The sequence below is a fragment of the Puntigrus tetrazona genome, unplaced genomic scaffold (assembly GCF_018831695.1).
Source record: "Puntigrus tetrazona isolate hp1 unplaced genomic scaffold, ASM1883169v1 S000000513, whole genome shotgun sequence".
NCBI classification, from domain to species: domain Eukaryota; kingdom Metazoa; phylum Chordata; class Actinopteri; order Cypriniformes; family Cyprinidae; genus Puntigrus; species Puntigrus tetrazona.
Window position 1 is genome coordinate 1,647,501 of NW_025048150.1, and position 16,978 is coordinate 1,664,478.

A 16,978-nucleotide genomic window follows, 5' to 3' on the forward strand; every position below is an offset into this window, starting at 1 on the left:
ACTACAATCTTATGAAGAAACTACTAATTATTTGGACTCGTATTCCAAAGTGAAGATCATAAATCATAACCTACTAGTAATGATTTAAAGTGAACTACTAAAAAAAGTTATCATAATCTTCACTTCATCCTAATAAATAGTAACTCCATCTCTGAAGTATTCGATAATATTTTATTATTAATAGTAATAATATTAATATTTTATAGTCATCATTAGTGGGTTACCAGGGCCTAGTTATTTTTTTTTAATTATGAACCTCTATACAGTAAGTCTTAGTAGTTCTTGGGGAGGTATGAAAAATAATAGTTACCGTTTAGTTAATGGTGAACTACCACATTAATACTAATCAGTTTCTTGTTAGTAGTAGTTATTAGAGTGCTACTATTGCGTTACTCGTTAACCCTGGATCCGGATTCTACAGTGTTAACTAATTTTCATTCATTTTAATTTTAATGCGTTCTGTTCCCAAATCATGTGACCAATGCAGTACGTCGAAACCCCAGTCGTTAGATAACGCGCGTTACTTTCGGTTCTCGGAGAAACCGGCTGAAGGTCCGCCCACAGCCGCGAGAAACGAAACTAAGCCGCTATTTAAAGCCGACCGAGAAATGAAAGACGCATTATTACCGGAGACTTCATATTCATAAACAGGTGAGTGCTGAGGGTCGTTTTAAATCAGAAATGCTTTGTTTACGCTATTATTTACGCATTACATCTGCTGTCATTTTACTTTTATCAAAGAGAACAGCTGTGTTTGTTTTTTAGCCTGCTCGTTTCCGGTATTAGACTCGATTGCTCCTGTCTGCTGAGCTTCGCTCTTCAATTTATCACCTTCTGTTCTCTAGCGATCAGATATAATCTAATTATCTACATACCGCTGATACTATCTATCAAAGTTAGTTCGCTCGCTTTAATCTAAACCGGCGGTGAGTTAGTACTCGTCAGCCGATCAGTTTATCACTTTCGTTCCTGTTATTGGCTTCTTTCCGCTCCTCTTCAAACAAGAGCAGGGAAATAAATGCAGGGAAACAGCTAGTGTGACGGTCTTGCCTGGGCGGCCTCCTTACTGCGTGTAGACTTTGTAAAATCTGCTCTACACGAAACACAAGATAACGCACAACTATGATTTGTGGAAAAATCAAAAAAGAAATCGATACATTCGACGCCAAATGGGTAATAACAGTTCCCTAACCTGTCTACAAAGGGGTAAAAACACATTACAACAGCCATTTGTGTGATAACTTTTTTTAACTCGTATTTCTTCATCAAATCCAACGGGCGACTCACCCACAGCGTGTCTCGTCAGCTCTGCTGTGGGCGGTCCTACTTCTACGGCTCAAATGCTATCAGGTGCTAATAATTGGACCTAAAAACCCCCCTACATATAATAATCTAGAACACAGTCTAACACTTGATGGCTGCTCTGTTAATTCTTCATCATCAGTTAGGAACCTAGGTGTGCTGTTTGACAGCAATCTTTCCTTCGACAACCATGTTTCCAACATTTGTAAAATTGTTTTTCCATCTTAAAAAAATCTAAATTACGACCTATGCTTTCAACCTCTAATGCAGAAATATTAATTAATGTGTTTATGACCTCGAGGTTAGATTATTGTAATGCTTTATTGGGTGGTTGTTCTGCACGCTTGATAAACAAACTTCAGCTAGTCCAAAACGCAGCAGCCAGAGTCCTTACTAGAACTAGGAAGTGTGATCATATTAGCCCGGTTCTGTCAACACTGCACTGGCTCCCTATCAAACATCGGATAGATTTTAAAATCTTATTAATTACCTATAAAGCCCTGAATGGTTTAGCTCCTCAATACTTGAGCGAGCTCTTACCACATTATAGTCCTGCACGTCCGCTACGTTCTCAAAACTGGCCATTTGATAATACCTAGAATATCAAAATCGATTGCGGGCGGCAGATCCTTTTCCCATCTAGCACCTAAACTCTGGAACAATCTCCCTAACTCTGTTCGTGAAGCAGACACACTCTGCCAGTTTAAATCTAGATTAAAGACACAACTTTTTAACCTAGCCTACACGTAACACACCAACACACCCTTTCATTATTCAAATTCGTTAAAGGATTTTTAGGCTGCATTACTTAGATCCGCTGGAAACGGGAACACTACTCCTAAAACACGATGTGTATATATATGTATATGTATATATATATATATATATATATGTGTGTGTATATATATATATGTATATGTATATATATATATATATATATATATATATATATATATATATATATATATATATATATATATATATATATATATATATATATATATATATATATATATATATATATATATATATATATATATATATATATATATATATGTATATGTATATGTATATATATATATATATATATATATATATATATATATATATATATATATATATATATATGTATATATATGTATATATATATGTATATATATATATATATATATATATATATATATATATATATATATATATATATATATATATATATATATATATATATATATATATATATATATATATATATATATATATATATATATATATATATATATATATATATATATATATATATATATATATATATATATATGTATATATATATGTATATATATATATATATATATATATATATATATATATATATATATATATATATATGTATATATATATATATATATATATATATATATATATATATATATATATATATATATATATATATATATATATATATATATATATATATATATATATATATATATGTGAAAGTAATTTCTATAATTTGTGATTACTGTATTGGTATAATCGTTCTGCAGATATATTAAGATGGTCAATCCAAGAGGAGGAGGAGGAGGGCAGTATAGAGGAAGAGGAAGCTTCAGTGCCCCTCAAAGAAGAGGTATTTACTTCTTTACATTGCTTTATTTAACTTGGTCCCTCAGTATGCATTCTTATTTGTTATATACTACAATATCTGTTTTTTGTAACAGATGGTTCTGTGCCTGGTCAAAGACAAGCGAGCAGGTCACCCAGTAGAAGCAGAGGAGGAGGCAGAGGAAGAGGAGGTCGAGGTAACCAACAAGCCAGTGGAAGTACGAACAACCAAAGGGAAAGATTGCCAGATGAAAAAGCTTCAGGTGCAAGAGGAGGAGGGAGAGGAGGAGGAGATGGAAGGGGACAAGGACAGAGGAGAGGAGTTAACCAGCATCATCATCAGGGAAGGCCAAGCGGGAATAACCCCCACCGCCCTGTGATAAGAGGAGGCCTACACAATGCCTCTTTGAATTCTCGAGGATTTGGAAGACCTGTTCAAGGGCACATGCATCAACATTATGCAAATCATGTACTTCCAGATCCTCGCCGTCCTGAAACCACGGGTCACCAACAAGCCAGTGGAAGTATGACTCATTTAAGAGTTGGTCCACAAGGTGCAGAACCTCAAAGAGGAGGAGTAGAAGCTCAGCAAAGTAGAGGGGGAAATGGTGGAGGAAGAGGAGGAGGAGGGGGAAGAGGGAGAGGAAGAGACGGCACCCCTGAAGTACGCAAAATAGGATATAAAACGCTGGAAGACCTGCTGGAGAAAGAAGCATCCGAGGTGGCCATCACTCTTTCATCTAGCACCGGGTTCAAGAATCTGCTTGATGACGATATGAGAAGTGACTTGGTGCAGCTGGTCTGTCAAGTTCTCTGCAAGGCCTTCAAATCTAGAATTGACCGCAAGATTGTGCTGCACTTGGCTGGCATCATCAAGGACTCTCAGTTTTTCCGTAACATTCTGCCGTATCATGTGACTGGAATGATATCGGATTGCATGCAAGCTCGAAGGCAGAAGTATCCCCAACATCTGAGGAACATCATCAGCCTTCTCTCTGAAGTTCTCAACATGTTTCCGCAGAGCTCTATCCAGTCAGTCTCCATGTTGGTGGCTCTTTTGAAACCGACCATCAACCAGTTGCGTGCTTCTGGTGTGGATATTCTTGACAATACTGAACAAGATCTGGAGAGGGTGCAGGGTTTGGTGGACCACCTACAGGAGAAATCAAGAGAAGGTACCTTGAGGTCAGATAACTACTCCTTTCTGGCAGCCGACGAGGATGCCCCACCAGGGGAGGAAGACTTCAGGATGATGAGCATCTATCCAACTATTGAGGAGTTCCGCCTAGACCAGAAGCCTTTCCTGAGACCCAACATAATGTCTCAGAGCTTTCCCAATGCTCGCATCTATCTGGACACACACTTCCGGCTTCTGCGTGAAGATTTTGTGAGGCCACTGAGAGATGGAGTTAGGGAGCTCCTGAGGAGCCAGCACAGTGAGACTGCCGATGGAATACCAATGAAAAAAAGACGTTTTGATGACATCAGAGTCTACTTCGACACCCGGTTGGTTTTGCCGCTCTGCACACCATCGGGAATCGCCTACAAAGTGCAATTTGACCAAAGGCCTCTTCAGGTAATCACATATTTCAAGTAGAACTCCATGTGCTCTCTATAGCTCCCAAACATGCTTCTACTAAATTCTTAAAAATAAAGGTGCTTCACGATGCCTTAGAAGAACCTTTTTGTCTGAATGATTCCATTAAGAACCTTTAACATCTAAAGCAGTGGTTTTCAACCTGTGGGCCGCGGCCCCCCAGTGGGCCGCAACGGTATTGCAGGGGGGCCGCCAGTTATTATCAATAGAAATAATAATATTGCTAATGTACGTAAAAATGTGTAGTAATAATTAAATATCATAATTAATTAAATAACAAAAAATAATAATAAACTGTTACTATGCGTTCACTATTCCAGGTCGTTGATTGGTTTAAAAACAACCCGCCGATTTAGGCTATGTAACATATTTTTGCTGCATACATGTTTACATTTTTGATGTAAACATGGATAAATGGTTGACAACGGGATCGCTGAAAAGGGAAAAAACTTAATCTACAAGTAAGCAGGACACAGAAAAGACTCAAAATAAACCTAAAAGAAGAAAATATAGCAGCGAGTACCTAGCGCTAGGTTTCACATGTGTGGGAGCTCAGTTACTAACCCGACACAAATAACAGGTTCATTTAAATTTTTTTTCAGTGGGCCGCGGAAACATATGTGTTTGGTTGTGTGGGCTGTGAGTTTAAAAAGGTTGGGAACCACTGATCTAAAGAGACCGTTCTGTTTCACAAAAGTCAAAAGAGCGCTCTGCAGATTATAAAAATGAAAGAGATGGTTCTTTTGACTGAATATTTTTTTGTGGAACCAAAAATGGTTCTTCTATGGCATCGCTTTGAAGAACCCTTTAAGCTCCTTTATTTTTAAGAGTGTAAGGATGTACAATTTTGTTTTTTATAATATTTTTCAATTATTTTAGCCGATAGTGGTACCAGTATATTTCCATTTGCTCTGAAACACCACCAAATTTCTCCTGTGTAGAGATTAACAAATTCTGTTTAATTATATATTACAAATTGAGTAAATCGGTACAAATATAAGAGTACTTAATTTACATGTGTCATTCATCTTATTGCCAAGGCATATTGGTATATTTTTTCATATTGTGCCGATGCCAATATTTCCCTTTTATAGCATTATCGGATGATTCCAATAACATTATAATATTGTGCCTCCCTACCACATACGATTGACCATTCTATCAGTTTATTTCATCATATTTTCTCTTACAGTTTGTCCGGTGGGAAAATTCCAAACGTCTGCTTTACGGATCCCTTGTCTGTCTCTCCATGGACAACTTTGAAAGTTTCCTGTTCGCCACCGTTACCGATCGGGATCCAAAGCTACTGAAGCAGGGACAGGTGCATCTCTGTTTTTCTTCTGACAGCAGGGCCAAGTTGGCCAGCATTCAGCCCTCTGACTCCTTCCTGATGGTCGAGACCACGGCTTACTTTGAGGCCTACCGATATGTCCTAGACGGTCTCAAGGAGCTAAATGAGAACGATGTTCCTTTTCAAAGGTATGCGTAATTGAAGTAAATGTGATTCTTTCCCGCTTGGCTGGTTTCTAGAGAATTGATATGTGAATGGTTTTTAGAGTCTTGTTTTGTGTTTGGTGTTCTGGGTGGTTCCCAGCTGGTTTTAAGTAAAAACTCCTGCTTAACTTGGTAAAAAGCATGTTTCTGTTGTTTTAGGTACATAGTGGAGTGCAACACAGATGTAGATCCTCCAGCGTACCTTCGGGTGGAGGGACGGTCATATGATCTGTCTAGCATCATGGCAGAAGGACAGGCGACGATTGCACCCTTTAACCCCTTGACCCCACACGCCTGGCCCGATGAGGAAAAAATGGGTCTCGATGAAAGCCAACTTCAAGCACTTAAACTGGCCTTAACCAATGAACTGGCAATCATACAGGGACCACCAGGAACAGGTGACTAGAGTTTGTTGTGGACCAGTGTGGTAATCCTGAGATCAATCTGCATATGCACAAAAAAAGTGAATCATATCAGATGCAATGTATTTCAGGAGTGCACAGTCCATCTGGGTTTATTGCGCAAAGACTTTTTTTTTGTAAACTGCAAAATTTAAAGATCCTATTGGTTTTCTATTTTGCAGGGAAGACGTACGTAGGCCTGAAGATCGCTCGGGCTTTGCTAGAAAACCAACAGGCCTGGTCAAATGGTTCCCCTATGCTGGTGGTCTGCTATACCAACCATGCTCTTGACCAGTTTCTGGAAGGTATAGTGCTGTAGTTCTTTTATTCATAAAGCTTGTTTTAGTGGATAAGCTAACATGGATAAGTCACAAATGAGATAGTTTCTTAGAGCTGACAATAAGATAAAATGGAAGGCAAACAGGATTGCCTCCTATTTCTGAGTTTTTGCTTGTGATAAAAAGACCAGTAATCTCTCATGTAATGTGTCTCAGATGAGATTTTTATACTGAAGTGCATTTAAGGGAAAGTTCATTCTAGTACAGTATAAGATAACACAGCCTCATGTATCAAATTATGAGGTATTTTATAACTTTTCTGCCAGGCATCCTTGAATTTTTAAAAGAGGGCATTGTGAGAGTTGGAGGACAAAGTAACAGTGAAAAACTGAAGCCTTTCAGTCTGAGGGAGCTGACCAGGGCTCCAAACTTCCGCAAAGATTTGCCACAGCACCTGAGGAGAGCCCATCATGAGGTGAGCCCTCTGTAACTCACATTACATTATGACATTTGTTTATATTATATTATTTTAATTATTATTTAATTGAATTTATTTTTTAATTTTTATTTTTTATTTTTGAATTTATTTCCTCAAACAAAAAAAATCATTACACAAAGTCAAGAAGTATTTAATGGCAAGGAAAAATGCTTGTACCGTTCAAGATTATATATGTCCTTAAATCTGAAACATTAAAAAAAAGTAGAAATATGGGAAAATGGCAGGATAGAATGGTACAATACAGGAGAATCCCAGGAAAATGGAAATATCTAACATGTGTTTTCCTATGTTTTATTAGCTAATCATTCTTATAAAAAACACCAGAAGACAAATTTAAAAGTTGTCTGGGAACAATTATGCACCAATTTTGTTCTAATTTGAGTTGTGTGTCCACAGTTTCACACACAGATGGACGTCGCGAAGGAGCTCTTAAAGAGACAGACTGCTGAGCTGGAGTGCAGCTTGCGTGGCATCCTTAAAGAAGACTATCTGGAGAGAAGCATGTCCCCTGAGCACTGGGACAGTCTGTGTCTCCAGCCAGTGAGTGCTACACACACACACACACACACACACACACACACACACTCTGAAACGCTTTGCCACAGCTGTTAGACATGCTGTCCATAAATGGTATATACAGATCATGATAAAGCTATTTTTGTTATTTAAATATCATCTTATTAAGATATATTATCCTAATAATATATCTTAGAATTTAATGCATGTAAATCACTATCTCTCTCCATATCTGTATTTCACTGTGCAATTAGTTTTATTTTTAGTGTTATAAAAGTAGTTTAATCTCATTAATTACATTGTACCAAATAGCAATTTTTTTATATACGTATGAAATATATATGTATATATCAATTACGATACACATTTTTTTCTAGTGCTATCAAAATGATTATTTTTTTACATAGCTTATGTGTGTGTGTTCTGTATATTTATTATGTGTATATAAATACACACACATACCGCGCATATGTTGAAAATATATGCATGTATTTACATGTATATGTTTGTATTAATATAATTTATATTATATATAAATATATTTTTTATATAAACGTTTTTTATATACATGCACATGTGTGTATTTATATATACATAATAAATATTCGCAGTGCGTACATATATTATGCAAACAAAAACTTTTATTTTGGATACGTTTAATCATTTCACAGCACTACTTTTTTCATATTTTCTTCTTCTGTTAGGTGTTTAATGGCTTTGATGGATTTCAGAGTGTGGGGAAAAAGAAGCCTTCACTCATAGCAGAGTGGCTCGGCATCGGATTCTCCTTTTTTATGCAGGGCCCACAACTAACAGGTGGACACTCCATTACACTAATCACAATGTCACAAATACTTTTTTGTAATGTTTTCATGTTTAGGATGTTCTATATGAGGTACAATAAACCACGGATTGCGCTTTCAGCACATGCTCGTTAAAGTTTTCTGCGTTATTGGAGTGAATACGGTGCCAGTAATTGTTTCTGTAGCTCATCAGGGCCCTCTGCTGGTTGGGGCCTGTATGTAATCAGACCGTGTCTCAAATGCGTCTCCTGCGTATGTCACAATATGCTGATTTTTAAGCAAGCTAAAGTCCTTTTCTAATCGTTTGTGCTAGGTGAGAAGTCGGTTTTTCAGTGTTGTTTGAAATCAAGACGCGTATCGTCTTACATTACAAATTTGGTCTGGTCAGTGAATGTCTACCAAGAAGCATAAATGGCTGAATGTCTTTCTCAGAGGCGTCAGATGAAGACGGGGAGGAGCTGGAGGATGAGAAACTGATAGATATCGACGAAGAGGCGGATCTGATCCAAGCAGAGAGGATAGTGGTGGACGTGGAGCACGAGAGTAACGACTGGAAAAAGCAGAGACATGAAGAGAAAAACATTGCTGACATCGCTGAGCAGATGCTGGCTGTAAACCTGAATGATGCTGAATCAAAAGAAAAGAGTCAGGCCCATCAAGAGAACTGGCAGGTACAAAAATTCACGCTTTATTTAATCAGTAATAAAACAGTTTGCATTATAGTAATGAAACATTTCAAATGAAATGTTTATATTAATAATAAATTCTTTGAACGCTGAATAAATAGGCTTTCCATTGATGGGACAATATTGGAGATGCAACTATTTGAAAATCTGGAATTGAACTAAATCTAAATACTGAGAAATTCACCTTTAAAGTTGTCCAAATAAAGTTCTTAGCAATGCATATTATTAATCCAAAATATTTATGGTAGGAATTTTACAAAATATCTTCAAGGAAGATAATCTCCATTAAATTAAATTTTTTTTTGATTTTTGCCATAAAAGATTGTTGGCTATTCTACAAACATATTTGTGCTTTTATAAATGCTGTTGTGCTCCAGGTTCACATAAAAAAAAAAAAAAAAAACAACTAGCATTTGTGTCAGTGCATGTATATTTAAAAACGATCAATTAAAAACTATTATATATAATATAAAATTAATCTACAGGTTCAGACTCAGAATTCCAGATTTTACTGTGTTCTCAGGCTTTTGTCTAACATTGCATTTATATTTAAAAGTGGTTATCCTTTCCTTTCTAATATGTTAAATAAAAGTAGATGTATAGCATAAAATGAATGCGGCCTTTTTTGCATGCAATGAAATTAAATGGTTACCTAAGATTATCAAAGTCCAAAAATGCTAAAAAGCATCATACTGGTCCAAATGACCAGTTTTACTTGGAAATAAGTTACGTTATGGAGGTAAAATTGCTTGTGAATGCCACTTTATGTTGATTAAGAGCTGAGTAGTAGCTGATTACATGCAAGTGAGGAATAAGGTTCTTGAAGATGCTCTGTACTGTAAATGTAAAAAAGTCTGCGAGTGTCATTACTGTGTAAATGAATGGACATGGACGTACAGACTCATACCTGAAACAAAAGACTAATAAATAAGTCTCCTCACTTTAGAAACTGGGCTTCCACGGACATCCAGATATGTCGCCATGTAGTTTTTTTTTTAAAAAAGGGGAAGGGGTTGTGTCTCAAAATGAAAGCTGAGTGATGCATCACATCGCCAGCAGGGGTCATTCATACTTCATTAAACAAATAGCAAACAGTCCATTTTGCTGAAATACATAATACATGTTTTGATATTATTGATCGTTTATGTTGTTAAGGGTGATTGCTAAAGGTGTTACAGATGCTACAGCGAACTAATGAGTTTATCATAAAACACAACTTCTGAATCAGAATCACGCAGTATTACTAACTGCTTTATAATCAGTTTTATAATCTATAATAAACCATAAATATATACATTTATAATGAGCATAATCAGATTTAAAAAAATGAAGTATTTGTAATTAGATTAAATTAAATTTGTATATACTCCTAGTCAGACTAGTTACTTTTTAATTTCACTTTTTCATCTGTTCCTTTCTAAAATAGCCTGCTGCTTATATACGCTCAAAGTATAACGCTTTGAGGACGTTCGCACACATTTGACCATAGGATTAAACAAAAAAACATTTCAGGTTCAAGTATCTCAACATTACGTCAGCTAAAAGTATTCTAAGCGCTCTCAAATGTGTAATCAAATGGATTATGTGACTAACTACAATTTTGAATCAGTAACAGATTACAATTTGTAAGTAATCTACCGACTTGCTGTTCACTGTGTGTACTCTTCTGCTTGTGTTCAGATACAAAAGCACCAGAAGAAAAAATTGAAGCAAATGGCTATAAGAGAGCTCAGGAAAACTTCAGCCATGAATAGGAACCAAGAAAGACAAATCAAAGATGTGTGGAGCCTCAGTCTTAAAGACAGATGGAGACTGTATCGGTAAGACGCACACACACACACACACACACACACACACACACACACACACACACACACACATCTGGTCAGCTATCCTTGTAGGGACTCTCCATAGGTGTAATGGTTCTTATACTGTACAAACTGTATTTTCTATCGCCCCCTACACCTAAACCTACCCCTTAATGGAAACTACAGGTATTTTTACTTTCTCCAAAAATTAATAATAAGCTCAATTTAGGTCCCCACCATTACATGACTGCCCACAAGTCTCTGTGAAACCACACACACACACACACACACACACACACACACACACACACACACACACACACACACACACACACACACACACACACACACACACACACACACACACTCCCTGCTCTAGATGGCAGCATTTATCTATAATTGTTTTATGCCACACCATAGACATACATGTAAAAAAATGTTACTGTGACTTTTTATCTTACAATTCTGACGATTTTCTCAGAAATGTGAGATAGAAACTCGCAATTGCACACTAAAACGTCAGAGTTGTGAGATATAAAATCAGTCGCAAAGTCGCAATTGCGTGATATATACTCACTGTTATGATGCGAGAGCACATCAGTCTTTTTTTCCACTTCAGCCAATTGCGACTTTATATCACGCAATTCATAGTTGCGTTATAATGTCACAATTTCAAGATATAAAGTCGCAATTCTGACTTTATAGTGTGCAATTGCGAGTTTATATCTCACATTTCAGATAAATATCAGAATTGCGAATTTGTATCACGCGATTCTGAGAAAAGAAATCAATTGTGAGATAAAACGTTGGCGGAAACCCTTCCATTAACATGTTAGTCTAAGATTCGAAATGTAAAATAGGAACCGGTTAGATGAGACTCATACTATAAACAAAATTTGTTTTCTCCTTCAGTCTTTGGGTTTTTCGTTATCGGAGTTATCTTCGGAATAAGACTCTGGCCTCCGAAAAGGTGTATCAGGAAGCAGCGGAGCGGCTCACTGAAATCCAGCGTCGTGAGGACATGTGTGTGCTGCAGGAGGCTCGGGTCATTGGGATGACCACCACAGGAGCGGCTAAATGCAGACATGCTCTGCAGGAGCTGCAGCCCAGGCTGGTGATCGTGGAGGAGGCGGCAGAGGTGTTGGAGGCGCACACCATCACCACCCTCAGCAAAGCCTGCCAGCACCTCATTCTGATCGGAGATCACCAACAGGTAGAGAGGACTTGAAATAAATACAGCGGGGCTAAAGGCCCACCTTAAGAAAAAAATGTGCTATTCCCTGTGCCTACAATGTATCAGAAAGAAAAAATACTTGTTGTTAAACACTAATGAACCGATTATGTGTGAAAATAAATCATTCGAGTTGTCAAGAGGGGTCACACACGAGTTGGGGGGGTTAGTGGAGTGATATCTGAAAGTATTTTGATGTTTTTTCATATCTTTAACATTATTAGGTTTCGTAAGGAGTAAGTCTCATTTATTTTCTTTGATAATTTCAGATTAGGTCGAATAATTGCGTAAACGATAATATTCTGTGTATAACAAGATACCACGATGCTTCCAAGTTTTAATGCACGTCTTTATGCATTTCGATCTGCGCAGTTGAGGCCTAGTGCAACAGTGTATGACCTGGCCAAGAATTTCAATCTGGAGGTGTCAATGTTCGAGAGGCTTGTCCAAGTGAACTTTCCATTTGTACGACTTAACTACCAGGTTAGTGCACTATCACGTCAGATGTTTAAGAGTAGAACTTTCTTTTACAGTCCTGTTTACACACTTAATGAGCATGTACTGTAAAATAAAGTATAGCCCATTTGATTGCATAATATCAGTGTGCCAGTACAACATAAACAACAATCCTGTCCTGTTAATTTCTTTTGCATTTGTAGCATCGCATGAGACCAAGCATCGCTCGACTGTTGACTCCTCATATCTATGAAACTCTAGAAAACCACCCTTCTGTGCTCAAGTATGACAATGTTATGGTAAGTCATAAAGCAAATACAATTACATAACCTTTTATTATTATATTACATGGATACTGGACAGATGTACAGTAAATTATGTTCTATTACTTACTTGACATCTGCATCTTATGGTCTACAGGGTCTTCTGACAAATCTATTTTTTGTTGAGCATTCTCAGCTTGAGGAAGAGATTAAGGATGGACGGAGCCACCAGAACCCTCATGAGGCTAAGTTTGTGGTTGCGCTTTGTCGCTACTTGCTTCTCCAGGGATACAAGCCTTCCCAGATCACCATTCTGACCACCTACACTGGACAGCTTCACTGTCTGCGTAAGCTCATGCCCTCTACGGAGTTCTCTGGCGTCAGAGTACATGTCGTTGACAAATACCAAGGGGAGGAGAATGACATTATCATATTGTCTTTGGTGCGCAGCAATCTACAGAGGAAAGTAGGCTTCCTGAACATATCAAACCGTGTCTGTGTTGCTCTTTCCCGTGCTAAGATGGGGCTCTATTGTATCGGAAATATGGACATGCTCAGCTCAGTTGCGCTGTGGAGCAATATCCTTTACATTCTGAGAGAGCAAGGACAAGTGGGTCATGCTTTGACGCTTAGCTGTCAGAATCATCCGGATAAACAGATCCATGCATCCTGCAGTGATGACTTCAAAGGTGCTCCTGAAGGTGGTTGTGATCAGCCCTGCCAGTATCGCCTGGATTGTGGCCACGTCTGCACCCGTATGTGTCACCCATACGATGCCGAGCACAAGGAATACAAGTGCATGAAAGACTGCCTAAAGGTACGGTGTAAGCTGAACCACAGGTGTCCACATCGCTGTTATGAAGACTGCGGCGAATGCCAGGTACTCCTAGAAAAGGTAATTCCATCATGCCAGCACATCCAGAAGGTGCCTTGCTACCAGGATCCTGCAAAGTTTGTCTGTCAAGAGCCTTGCCAAAAGACCCTCCCATGCGGCCATCCCTGCAAGGCAGCTTGTGGAGAGTCCTGTAGCACCCTGTCCTGCACTGCTAGAGTTCAAATGGAGCTGAAATGTGGACACATGCAAGAAGAACCATGCTTCATTTCCAAAGACCCCAAAAAGGAGCCGAACTGCAGGACAAAATGTGGCACCACCTTAAAATGTGGCCATCCTTGCCCGGGAACTTGCTATGAATGCTGTCAAGGTCGCCTGCACAAAGCATGCACCCACAAATGCCAACAGACCCTCGTGTGTTCTCATCTATGTCGGGAGCCTTGTGTAAGAGACTGTCCACCATGTTCGGATCGCTGCGAGAACCGTTGTGTCCACAGCGCCTGCATGAAGTCTTGTGGTCAGCCTTGTGCCCCTTGCAACGAACCCTGCGAATGGCAGTGCCCTCACCACAGCTGTACCAAGCTGTGTCACGAACCATGTGACCGCCCGCCTTGCACTGTTCCCTGTAACAACACCTTGCCCTGCGGACACCGCTGCATAGGACTGTGTGGAGACCGCTGTCCCGATAAGTGTCGCATTTGCCATAAGGATGAGGTCACTGAGATTTTCTTTGGCAATGAAGACGAGCCGGATGCTTGTTTCATTCAACTTGAAGATTGCAAGCACCTGTTCGAGACTACAGGAATGGATCAGTATATGAATCTTGACAAAGACCAAGGCGCTGAATTGGATCAAAGGGCGATCCGACTCAAGGATTGTCCAAGGTGTCGCACTCCCATCCGTAGAAACCTTCGCTATGGCACTCACATCAACCGCAGCCTGGCAGCCATTGAGATGGTCAAGGAGAAGATATGTGGTGTGACGAATGAGAATAAGCAACGGCAGGAAAACCTTGCATTGGAGCTGCCTAGGAAGGAAAACTTCAAGAAGCATCTTCCCAAAGAGTTTGCCTTCCTTGAACAGAAGCTCAAAATAAAGGGCCTTTCATTCCAACAACTTTGTCATTTTGAGAACCTGATGACCTACCTTGAGAGTGTTGGGAAACTGAAAGCCTTGAAAGCAGATTTTATGAAGCCCTTTCTGGACGAATTTATTCCATTCTCTACCAAACTTAAAGAGGTCTCAAGATTCCTCTTAGATTCGGGTCTGAGGTTTTCAGACCAGCAGATTGAAGATCTCGAACGTGAAATGAAAAGACTCTCCTACCTGGCTGAACTCAACGTGCGCTGTGGCATGTCACCGATTAAAAGTCGTATTTATAGCAGTGAGATCCAGCAGTTAAGAGAGATCCTAGAGGACACTTTGCCTTTCTCAGAGGGTCTAGAACGTAAGATCAAGCAGATGTTGGCGGACCTGGAGAGTAAATTGCCTCGCAGTGGCCTAGGCATCACTGACGAAGAGAGGGTGATGATACTCAAAGCTATCGGTTTGAGTAAAGGCCATTGGTACAAATGTCCTAATGGGCATGTGTATGCGATCGGCGATTGTGGGGGGGCGATGCAAGAAAGCAAATGCCCTGAATGCAGTGCTGCTATTGGAGGCACCAATCACTCTCTCATTCAGGGAAATGCTGTGGCAACTGAGATGGATGGCGCAGAACATGCCGCCTGGTCAGAAGCTGCCAACTTAGCAAACTTTGACCTGCAAAACATGGAAGAATGAATGTTGTCTTCTGCCTGCTGATAGTGTTTTAATCTGATTAACAGAAATCATGAAATGCTGTTTTAACCAGGTAAGGGAGTAGTTGCACCTTTAAAAGAGCAAGCTGCAATTTAACAGTTAGCAAGAGCTTTCTATATCAAGTTTTTCTCCACACTTACCAATGGTGGAAGAATTATATTGTATTTTGCATTATATCTTTTTTGTGCTTATGCAGCAATTGCATCTTGTTTACTCCTCAAAGCCTATTCTTACTCACATTTCACGCTGCTCCGCACATTTCAGTTCATTAGCTTTTTTTACAAACATTCTGGAATTCTTATAAGAGTGATAAAGTAAGCACTTTGTTGTTTTTTTTTTTATAACATAGATGACTAGTATATATTATTAAAATCAGTGTTTATATATATATATATATATATATATATATATATATATATATATATATATATATATATATATATATATATATATATATATATATATAGATAGATAGATAGATAGATAGATAGATAGATAGATCCTGATTGGTCAATATGTACTTAAATGTCCTTGTTCCAGATGTGCTTATATACACAATGGAAACATTAACGATTAACAGTACCCTTCATGTCATAAACTGTATATGCTCACAGAAAAAATAGTGCTTAATAAAAAAAATATGCTTAATAAACTGCAAAAAAAGTGTGCCTTTTATGTTTTATTAGATGGTAACTGTTTCAAAAAAAGCAACTTGAGGCCTTTATAGCTATTTTTTTGGGTTTCAAGTATACACTAACATTTGTCTTTGGCTTGAATTCACAAGGTGGCAGCAGCGTAACGTCAAACGACTCTCAGCAAGGAAGTCAGTGTACATGTGTGCTTTCCATTACCCAATCTGTGTTTTCTCTCATGTACGGTCAGGCTCTGACCTGCATCACGAAACACACTGGTCTCTGTCAACTTCAGCAGGTTTATTCTCAGCCGATATCTGCCTAATAATGAAGCATTACCTGAGCTCTCAGCTTAAATTACAGAGTAAGTCCAGAGGCTAGTCTGTGAGCGGCTGGGACGGCTTCCATTTAGGCTTCCCAGCAGCTTACATCAGTTCATTATGTGATGAATGTCGTCCTGTCATAACATAAACCCGAATGCAAAGTCGGCACTTTCTGCACAGGAACTAAGGCTGGGGTGGAGAAGCGACAACGACGACAAAAACTGTTGTGTCAGGATGCAAAGGAAAAGCAAGCAGAAGTTTAAGCATATTTCTGAGGGACAGTATTTACAGCCGGTGATTTTTATAGGCCATGAAAAAAGCAAGTGAAGCAAAACGCAACAATTTCTTGTCATATTTTTTTGCGTTAGTTTACTGCTTCATGAGTGCCTAAGAACGTCCCTTAACTGTGGGAAAAATCTATCTTTCAGTGCTTTATTGGCAATATACGATAAAAG

At 38.4% G+C, this 16,978-nt stretch overlaps 1 protein-coding gene across 1 annotated transcript; it reads left to right on the plus strand.

The window, feature by feature from the left end:
- Positions 1-230: 230 nt before the first annotated feature.
- On the plus strand, positions 231-16,231 carry znfx1 (zinc finger, NFX1-type containing 1). Its single transcript, XM_043232103.1, has 15 exons — positions 231-651; positions 2,847-2,929; positions 3,021-4,480; positions 5,694-5,980; positions 6,155-6,393; positions 6,579-6,701; positions 7,001-7,149; positions 7,570-7,713; positions 8,394-8,505; positions 8,925-9,163; positions 10,859-10,998; positions 11,899-12,199; positions 12,590-12,700; positions 12,877-12,972; positions 13,094-16,231. Exons 2-15 carry the CDS (start codon positions 2,857-2,859, stop codon positions 15,548-15,550), a joined length of 5,931 nt encoding a protein of 1,976 aa, XP_043088038.1. The 5' UTR covers positions 231-651; positions 2,847-2,856; the 3' UTR covers positions 15,551-16,231.
- Positions 16,232-16,978: the final 747 nt, after the last annotated feature.